At 43.4% G+C, this 11,115-nt stretch overlaps 1 protein-coding gene across 1 annotated transcript in view; it reads right to left on the reverse strand.

Moving 5' to 3' along the window:
* ATP9B (ATPase phospholipid transporting 9B (putative)) overlaps window positions 1–11,115 on the reverse strand; it is a 184,946-nt gene that overhangs the window by 140,054 nt on the left and 33,777 nt on the right. The window contains exons 5-6 of the mRNA XM_029922755.1: window positions 7,838–7,863; window positions 147–297 (exon numbers count right to left, since the gene is read on the reverse strand). Coding sequence (XP_029778615.1) covers window positions 147–297; window positions 7,838–7,863 — 177 coding nt within the window. The remainder of the gene's footprint in view (window positions 1–146; window positions 298–7,837; window positions 7,864–11,115) is intronic.

Consider the following 11,115-nt stretch of genomic DNA (forward strand, 5'->3'; position numbering starts at 1 on the left):
TTTAACAATAATCTAAAACATGCCTGGTTCAAAATCAAAAGGACACTGATTTGGATGTGACACAATTAACAAGGGGGAAACCAGTGAAAACACAAGAAGCTAGCAATGTCTCATACGAAACCCATTTTTCAGCACGTCAGTCTCACCCCAGGTATGAAGGTAAATATGTTGTATTTCTGATTTCTGATAGAGTTTCGGGGGTGCTTCTCTTCACACTTTTCAGGACATCCGAGCCACACTGTGCGAGCGTTCAGCTCCCTCTTTCTGTGACATATGTTTACCAGCCAGTCACAGCAACTGCAGGAAAAGAAGATACACATCATGAATGCTTTTCATAAAGTTTTTAAACGAAGTGTATACATTTAGAGCTAATATGGATTGTTTCTGTAGACATAAACCAGACACTGATGCTAATCTGTAGGATTTTACAGATATAAACGTAACAGAATCCACTGAGAGAGGCTTGTATGAGCAAGTACATAGTGACTTCTAGACCCTCGAGGACCCGGCTTCCCTGTGTAGACCCTCTTACTGGTGTGCGTAAGTAAATAAATAAATAAAATAAAAAACCATCAACAGTACGAGGTAGCCAGAGCTTTTTTATGCTGACAAAAAGATAGTCATGTTGCTCGTAATTCTCAACAGACCCCTCAGGAACTGCATGGCAAAGGTCCGCATACAAGCGCCCCCGGCGCGGGGGCTCCATGTGCCAGCGGGGCTCCGTGTGGGGGCGCCAGTGCGCGCGCAAACCGAAATCAGTGCATCTCTCCCGACCCCCCAGCTGTGCTCTGGAAATCTCCAGGCTGTCCTCCAGGGCGGCCGTCCGTGCAGGGGCCCGGCCGCAGTCCTGGGGGCGCTGCCACGGGCGTGAGTGCGTCCACCGCAGGAAGGAATGCCTGGCGCAGCGAGCAGCCGGCCCTGAAGCGCCCGCACACCTCCCCCACCTCACCTTCCAGAACAGCGAGCATCCTCGCACAGAGAGCATGCTTCTGGATCCCTGGTTGTTACAGATCGGGAGAGTAAAGTGATTTAAGATTGCCAAAATAAGTATTCCCACCTTCACTGCTTTCTTGGGGGCGGGGGTTGTCGGGCAGATTTCAGAAACTGTTAGGGATTTGTGATGTGTTCATGCTTGAATGAAACAAAAATTAAATAAGACCTCAAGTAAAATATAAGCACCAAGCTCCTATTTCTCACCTTGCGGTTGCTTCTACTGTTGGCCTGGACACCCTCACAAGGACTCTTGTCCTCTAGCACAACCCACCTTGCCACACCCCTGCCATCGGCCCCTGGGCCATCATCAGGACCCCAGCTGGCCCAGGGCCCAGGGCGCCCTCTACCTAGCTCCTCCTGGCAGCGGCCCTACATTGTCCACCGCGGGTCCAGCCGCACACGCCCTGAGCTCCTGGGCACGGAACCCTCAGTGACCTCGCACAAGCTGGAGGAGCTCTTCCCTAAACTCCGGGTCCAATCAGCCGGACAGCCACACTACATTCCGGGGTCTCCCGCAGGACGACACTGGAGGCCAGAGAAGTCAACGATTTCTCTAAGATGAAACAACTAGTCAGCGGCAGAGCGACACGGATTCTCCAAGTCACACTCAGAACGTCCCCCATCTTACAACACTACATGCGGTACAGAAGTGTTCATTTCTGTACTGCCCAATATAGCATCCACTGGCCACATGCAACTCTTTAAGTTTATCTGAGAGAGAGCGAGAGAATGAGAAAGAGAACAGAAGACAGAAAGAAAAGACAGAGAAAGAGTGTAAGCATGAGAGGGAGAGGGGCAGGGCAAGAGAGAGTCCCTAACAGGCTCCACGAGGCCGGCACGGAGGCCAACGCAGGCTCCATCTCACAAACAGCAAGATTACCACCCGAGCTGCGACCACGAGTTGGACACTCAACTGACTGAGCCCCCCAGGCGCCCCCTGTGTGTGACTGTTTCAGTATGAATTAAAATGAAGTGAAATAAAAAGTCCAGTTTCTCAGTTCCATTAGCCACATTTCAAGAGCTCAACAGCCACACGGCCAGTGGCTACCACACTGGATACCACTTATCGAGAACATTCCCATGGTCACAGGGAGGGTCAGTGGGCGGGGCCGGTCCGCAGGAAGCGCGGTGCAGGCAGGGACAGCAGACAGGACACCAGCTTCCTCTCTGTGCACTTCCTGCAGCACATCAGGTACGGGCGAAAATCCCCCAGCAAAGTACTCAAATAGAAATTTTTGTTCTGAGACATATAATTACCCAATGTGACAGCTTAATGTACACAAGTCAGGCAAATCTAATGTGAAATTGAAAACGAGCAAAGTTAAGTGTTTGAAAAACGTATGTAATACTCAGGAAATGTGGGTTTTACCAAGTTTATGTGGTATCAACATATTCTTGTGCAAAAGGCCCTATGAGTGTAAAACCTCGCTGTTAATCACACGAACGCTGTGGACAACCGCTAAAATACAAAACCACCATCAACGCCGCTGTGTGTCGGACCTGAAACTACCAATCCGCTAAGTTCCAAAGCCTTACACTCCAGAAACTCTAAATTAAATACCAAGTGCAAAACCCATATATACTCAATAGTTTATTAATTTTTCCCTATACCCCTGTATAAAAAACACACACACACATAATTCCTAGACTTCCAACATGTAAGGATTATTTGCAACACTTTGCTATTAATAACTCTCAGCAAAAGTGTTATGACTAACTATTTCCTTATACAAACACAAAAGTGAGTAGTAGACAGGGAGCCACAGGCCACTTCACAGAACTAAATGAACACAAGCCTCGGGCTCCACCAGAACTGCCACTGGCAACAGAGGCAGAAACTATGAGCAGGAAGGGAAGACAGGGGACTTGAGTGCCAAAATGAAAGGCCATACACCCCAAAGATGAGTAAGCCAGAAAGTAATGTAAGCCTCATGGAGTCGTAACGCTAAGCAGGAAAATACAATGAGGGGCAATTTCTGAACAAAACAGCCTGGGAAATACCGATAACAGGAGGGAGAACAGAAGGGAGGCGAGGGCCGCCAGGAAACCGCCAGGAGCTGCACCGGAGCCACTTCTCTGCAGACGAGTCTTCTCTAAGTGAGTGAGGGCTCAGGGGACACCGCCTACAGCACACACAAATCGCGTTACACTGTTGAGTCAAATAAGACTAAATCCAAGGGTGAAGATGGCGGAGCAGCATGGAGACCCTTGGGGCTGTCTCGTCCCTGACGTGCGGCCAGATCAGCACCAAACCGTCCTGCACACCTAGGAAACCGACCTGGGGAGTAACACTACAACCTGCACACCTTGAACCACAGAACTCGGCAGGTACACGGAGCGGAGAGGAGAACTGGGGGAGAGAAAAGCCCCAGAAGGAGACAGAGAGGGGTTTTCCTGGAGAGAGGACAGCAAAAGAGAAAGGGGGAGGGTGTGGTGCATCAGGATCGTGCAAGAAAAGCACTCCCCCGAAAGTAGCTGGAGAGAAAGAGAAAAAGAGAGTGCAAACACTCGCAGGGGACCGAACAAGAAGTGTGTTCCCCAAAACCATTGACGGGAAGGGAGGAGAGAGTTTCGGTACCACCGGGATTCTATAAACACTGGAGCCCAGTCCGAAGTCCCGGCCAGTGCCTGGCGGTGCTCTGGTGAGGAAGCAGGGCGAAGCCCCACAAGCAGGCAGCAGGGTCTGAGGGGCCCGTGTGCCACGTGGGGAGAAATGGTCCCCTGCTTGGCATGCACTTGGTAGAGGCCCTATGACCGCCCCACAGGCAAAGGTCCCAGGGAAGCCCAGAGAGCAGCCGCATTTACTGGTATCAGAACAGAGGCCGGACTGTGGGGAAGCCCGGAGCCGGCTGTGTGCCATGATTTGCCATAATCTCAACCTCTGCCACTGTGTCACCACACCGTAGCTCAGCGAGATCCTTCCCCAGACAGTCGTCTCTGAAGTCTACAGGGTACCCTATCTGTGTAGTGACAGGGAGTGGACAGAGGCCTGAGACAAAAGGAGGGGAGTGTGATCATGAGCTGATGACAGCGCCATGTTCCTATGCCAGAAACGAGGGAGCTGGGTAAAACCATTTCCATCTTCCATGCACATGCATGCGCACCACAATGATATGCCCGAGTGAGCCTAGCAGCGCCACCTACTGGAGAATGGAGCCATTACACCAAGCCCTGCCCAACTGCGCTGTCCAAGCACATGGCCCAGAAGACCAGCACAAGTCCCTCCACCTGCTTAATGTAAAGACTACAGAGGGCTTCATAGTTCAGTTCGAGGGGAAACTGGATGTAACTTCATTCTGGCTTCATTCTGTTTGCTAGCTCATGTGTGTGTTTTTTTGCTTTGTTTTTGCTCCAATTGTTTATCTCTTTTTATTCCTCTTTTATCTTCCTCACTCTTGAATACAGAAAGAAAAACATTTTATTATTTTTAGTTTTGTTTATTACAGTTTAAATTTTTTATTCTACTTCATTTTCTTCATTTCATTTAATTCCATTTTACTATTTAATTTTTAAATTTTTTCTTACCTTCTTCCCCTTCCCTTTTATCTCCATTCTGTCAAGTTGCTTTCAACAAGCAGCCCAAAATACACTTACGATCTAAGTTTCTGTTATCTAATTTTTTGCTATGCTTTTAATATTTTAATTTTAATTTTTTACTTATTCTCCTCCTCCAAATTGAGAAAACGAAGAACAAAAGAAGAGGAAGACATGACAGCTAACACAGATACAAGGAAGATGTCTAAACTAAGATTTAGAACCATGGTAATAAGAATACTAGCTGGGGTGGAAAAAAGTCTAGAAGCCCTTTCTGTGGAGATAAAGGAATTAAATCCAGTCAGGATGAAATTAAAAATGCTTTAACAGAGATGCAATCTTGAATGGACGCCACGATGGCAAGGATGGATGAAGCAGAGTGGTGAATCAGCGATTCAGAAGGTAAAATTATAGAGAAGAATGAAGCAAGAAAAAGGAGGGAGACAAAGGCAAAATATCACAATACAAAACTTAGAGAACTCAGTGGCTTACTAAAAGGAAATAACATCCAAATCACAGAATCTCAGAAGAGAGACAAAAGGGGGAGGAAAGTTTATGTGAGTAAAATATAGAGGAACACTATCCTAATCTGGGAAAGAACACAGACATCAAAATCCAAGAAGCAAAGAGAATTCCCATTAGATTCCCCAAAAACCGGCCATCACCAAAGCATGTAAAAGTTCACAAAATACACAAAGAAAGAATTATGAAAGCAGCAAGAGAAAAAAAAAAAGATTAACCTATAATGGAAGACAGCTCAGGTTCACCGTAGACCTATCCACAGGAATTTGACAGAAAGGAGTGGCAGGATATATTCAACATGCTGAACTGGGAAAATATGCAGCCAAGAATTGTTTATCCAGCAAGACTTACTCAAAATAGAAGGAGAGATAGAGTTTTCCAGAAAAACAAAAACTAAAGGAGTTTGTGGCCACTACACCAGCCCTGCAAGAAATTTTAAGAGGGAACCTCTAGATGGAGAAAAGACAAAACAAGAAAGACTAAAAGCAACAAAGACTAGAAAAGACCAGAGAACATCACCAGAAACACCAATTCAAAAGACAACACAATGGCACGAAATTTATATCTTTCAGTACTCACTCTGAATGTCAATGGACTCAACTTTCCAATCAAAAGACATAGGGTCTATACAAGACTCATCCATACTCTGGTTACAAGAGGCTCATTTTAACCTAAAGACACCTTCAAGGGCACCTAGGTGGCTCCGTAGGTTAAGCACTCAACTTTGCTCAGGTCATGATCTCACAGTTCATGGATTCAAGCCCTGCGTTGGGCTTTGTCTGACAGCTCAGAGCCTGGAGCCTGCTTTCGATTCTGTGTCTTCCTTTCTCTGTCCCTTATCACTCATGCTCGGTCTCTATCTCTGTCTCTCTCAAAAATAAACATTAAAAAAAAAGACACCTTCAGATTGAAAGTAAGGGGATGGAGAACCATCTGATCATGCTAATGGTCATCAAAAGCTGGTGTAGCCATACTTACATCAGATGAACTAGATTTTAAAATAAAGACTGTAACAAGAGATGAAAAAGGGCATTATTTTGTAATTAAGGGGTCTATCCACCAAGAAGATCGCATGACTGTAAATATTTATGTCCCCAACATGACAGCACCCATATATACAAATCAATCAATCAGAAACATAAAGAAACTCATTGATAATAATACCATAAGAGTAGGTGACTTGAACACACCACCTACAACAATGGACAGATCATCTAAGCAGGAAATCAATAAGAAAACAATGGCTCTGAATGACACACTGATTCAGATGGTACTTAGCAGATATATTCAGAACATTTCATCCTAAACCAGCAAAATACACATTCTTCTCGAGTGAACATGGAACATATTCGATCACAAATCAGCCATCAATAAGCATAAAAAGATCGAGATCACACCCTGCATGTTTTCAGACCACAATGATATAAAACTCAAAATCAACCACAAGAAAAACTTTGAAAAGATCATGAATACTTGGAGACTAAAGAACATCCTACTGAAGAATGAATGGGCTAACCAGTAAGTTAAAGAGAAATTAAAAAGTACATGGAAGCCAATGAAAATGAAAACACAACAACCCAAAGCCTCCGGGACGCAGCAAAGGCGGTCATAAGAGGGATGTATATAGCAATCCAGGCCTTCCTAAAGAAGGAAGAAAGGTCTCAAATACACAACCTAACCTTACACCTAAAAGAGCTGGGAAAGAACAGCAAATAAAGGCCAAAAACAGCAGAAGAAGGGAAATAAAAATCAGAGCAGAAACCAATGGTATCGAAATCAGAAAATCAATCAAACCCGGAGTTTGATTCTTTGAAAGAATTAACAAAATTGATAAACCCCTAGCTAGACTGATCAAAAAGAAAAAAGGACTCAAATAAATGAGGTCATGAATGAAAGAGGAGAGGTCACAATCAATACTGCAAAATGCAAATAATAAGAAAATGTTATGACATATTGTATGCCAACAAATTAGGCAACCTGGAAGAAATGAACAATTTCCTAAAAATATAAACTACCAAAACTGAAACAGGAAGCAACAGAAAATTTCTTGAACAGACCCATAACCAGTAAAGAAATTGAATCAGCCATCAAAAATCTCCCAGCAAACAAGAGTCCAGGGCCACATGGCTTTCCACTGGAACTCCAACAAACATTTAAAGAAAAATTAACACCTATTCTTTTGAAGCTGTTGCAAAAAATAGAAACGGAAGGAAACTTCCAAACTCATTCTACGAGGCCAGCATTACCTTGATTCTAAAACCAGACAAAGATCCCACGGAGAACTACAGACCAATTTTCCTCATGAACATGGATGCAAAAGTTCTCATCAAGATACTAGCCAACTGGATCCAACAATACATTAAAAGAATTATTCACCACAATCAAGTGGGATTTATTCCTGGGATGCAGGGCTGGTTCAATATCCACAAATTAATGTGATCCGTCACATCAACAAAGGAAAGAACAAGAACAACATGATCCTCTTATCAGATGCTGCAAAAGCATCTGACAAAATACAGCATCCTTTATTCATAAAAATCCCCAAGACAGGAGAGATAGAAGGATCATGCCTCAAGATCAAAAAGGCCATACATGAAAAACTCACCACTAATATCATCCTCAAAGGGGAAAAAACCGAAAGCTTTCCCCTTAAGGTCAGGAACACGACAGGGATGTGCACTCTGGCCACCGTAATTCAACACAGTACTGGAAGTCCCGGCCTCCGCAATCAGACAACACAAAGAAATAAAAGGGACCCAGATCGGCAAGGAGGAAGTCAAACCTTCACTCTTTGCACAAGACTCCACCACAACACTGCTAGAGCTGATCCATGAGCTCAGCAAAGTCGAAGCATATAAAATCAATGTACAGAAATCGATTGCATTTCTCTACACCAATAATGAAGCAACAGAAACAAACATCAAGGAATTGATCCCATTTACCATTGTACCAAAAACCATAAAATACCTTGGAATAAACTCAACCAAAGAGATTAAAAATCTACATATTGAAAACTACTAAAGACTATACAAAGCTTATGAAAGAAATTGAAGAAGACACACACAAAAATGGAAAAACATTCCATGCTCATGGGCTGGAAGAACAAATATTGTTAAATGTCAATACTACCCAAAGCACTCTACATAAGCAATGCAATCCCTATCAAAATAACACCAACATTCTTCATAGTGCTGGAACAAACCATCCTAAATTTTGAATAGAACCAGGAAAGACCCCCAAATAGCCAAAGCTATACATCTTTTGTCTTTTGCAGATTAAGGGAGCGCACTTGTCATGATGCACACTGGGTGGTGGGTGAAACTGCTGAATTACTATATTATACACCCAAAACGAATGACACACTGTAAATTAACTTGAACTAAAATGAAAAAATAAGGAAAGCTGGTATCATTGTACTGAAGTCAGATATACGCACACATAGAAAAAATATCATTAGAGATAAAGATCCAGCCAACAGTAAATTAGTCACCCCACACTTCCCTCAGCTAGTAACATGCACTAAAATATGTAAAGCACAACAGACATCATTCAAAGCAGGACACCCATCCTCACCAGCGTGAAGAGGCCCACACCAGCTTCTTGCCCCTGACATACAAGCCAACTCTGGGAGTACAGAGGACTCAACCAAGACCATGGACAGACAGAACTCACAACACACAGAGCCAACACACTTAACAACAACAACATACAAATTATTTGCAAATACACACAGAAAATTAACTAACATGGTCCATATATGACAAATCAGAAAGCAAGTTTCAACACATTACAAAGACTGAAATTAAAAAAAATCATAAGTACATTCTCTGGCCACAGTGGAATTAAGACAACAGTCAATTACAAAAAGACAATTAGGAAAATTCCCAACTGTTTGGAAATTAAGCAGAATGGTTCTAAACTGAACATCGATGGAAGCAGAAATGATAATGAAATCGTAATATATTTTGAACTAAATGACAATGAGAATACCATGTGTCAAAACTTAAATGCATCTATTTTTAAAAAGAAAAAAATGCAGTGCTCATCTTAGGAAACTAGAAAAAGAACACAGATTAAACTCAAAGTATAAGAAAAAACTAAGCTGTGATAGGTCCACTTATGGAACGTACTGGGTCAACTTGTAAGATATCAGAGAGCTAACTGTATACAGGTTCGGTTTAAGCTCCCATTCTGGTGAGTAATTAAAGACTGGGCAATCTGGAAAGACCCTAAGAATGTAACTCCATAACGAACATTGTAACCTGAAGTTTAACTTGTTTTTCAAGATTCTGTTAAGTAACCCCACCCCTCTACTACGACCTGGCTGAAGCCAAGTCCACAGGTGAAAGTCACCTGGTCACTGTGTCTCGCGGTATCTTAGGTGTCTAACTATGACTGGCCATTCTAAAGAGGCAAAGAACCTTTGGTTCCCCCCAAAACTAACGTCTGTGTATTACAATGTAATTGACTACCAAGGAATGCTGTGAATTATAATTGGTTAACTAAACGATGACATGTTCTGTCCATATAATCTCACGCCCACTTTGTTCGGGGCCATTCTCTGCTCCTTAACACCAGGGAGATCTGGTCTGGCCCGCCGTAATAGAAGCATGCGGCCGTGAACAAAATCATGCCTTGCTTCTACTCGGCGTAGGTGGTCCTCTCGTAACTACCCCGCAGCAAAGGGAAAACCAGGATCAATGAACCCGGAAGCAAGCTCCACAGCGCCTCGCAGAGAACGTCTAACCTGAATCCCACAGCGAGGAACCTCAGACAAACCAAACTCTGAAACCTACAAAATACCTGGTCTGCAGTCCTCAAAAATGTCAATGGAATGAAAGACGAACAGCGAGAAGAGTTCCAGATTAACAGAGACTGCAGAGGCACGCCACCAAACGGCCACATCGGCCCAGGGAGGTGGTGCGTGACAGAGGACAGGATGGGGACGTACCAACGCTACGTCTGCCGACCACGGCGACTGCGTGACGGTCATGGAGGAAAATACCGCTCCTACGAAACACGCACTGAAGTACTAGGACGTAATGAAAGGAATGAAGAAGCAACCAAGTCTGAGATGGTTCAGAAGGTAAGGGGTGGGTGTGAAGAGAACGAGAAAAGAAACATGGCAGAAGGTTACAAACGAGTGAACTTAGGCAAAGGGCCTACAGGAACTCTCTGCTCTATTCTTGCAACTTTTCTAGAAGTTTGGATTTATTTCAAGATAAAAGTTTAAATTTCAAAAGCAAAGACACCACCAGAAACTTGGCTCCTTGAAAAGAATAAAACTGATCATCTTGTAAAGATTAATAGAAAAAAGCGAGAGAGAGACAAATTAATATCAGGAATAAATAAAAAACATGACATTCCTACGAAGCCTCATTCATTTTACATCACAGGAATTTACACATGTGAAAAAAGATAAATCCTTTGAAAAGCACAAAGCATCACAACGGACAGGAGCAAAACAAAACAAAACAAATCGGCACAGCTCTGCAACCGTTAACAAAATTAACTCAAGAACTAGTGGGCGCCCACAGAGAACATTCCAGGAGTACTGGCTATTTAACCTAGAAAATGTTACACAAGTCACGGATTTCTAAAACCTTGTTTGGCCATGAAATCCTCCTTCACATGAAAAGCTTACAACAGATAAGAAAGATAAAGACAGCTACCAGTTGGAAGCTGAAAGCGGGGTGGGTGAGCCCAAGTCTTGCTGGGGCCACTTCCTGCCTGGACTTCTCGACTTCCTGCCGAGCTGAGGTGCCTCTCTCTTTGGAGGCCCTGGGAACCTAGGAACACTGTTTGAACATCACTGCACAAGCTGACCCGAAAATCAAATCAGCTGTCAAAACTATTTTTTGCAAACTTCTAAAGGGATAAAAAGGATGATAAATAAGTTATCTTTCTAAAATTATATATATATTCTTTTTATGGGCAAAGAGATAGAAGTTCATGACAGTAAGAAAGGCCCTGACCACAAATGCTGAAGAGCAAGAAGACTAGAAAAGCTGTAATTTCTTTGACATACTTGGTTCAAGTTACGTTGGCATTAGTCAGCTATAATCT

This window comes from Suricata suricatta, chromosome 14, assembly GCF_006229205.1.
Source record: "Suricata suricatta isolate VVHF042 chromosome 14, meerkat_22Aug2017_6uvM2_HiC, whole genome shotgun sequence".
NCBI classification, from domain to species: Eukaryota; Metazoa; Chordata; class Mammalia; order Carnivora; family Herpestidae; genus Suricata; species Suricata suricatta.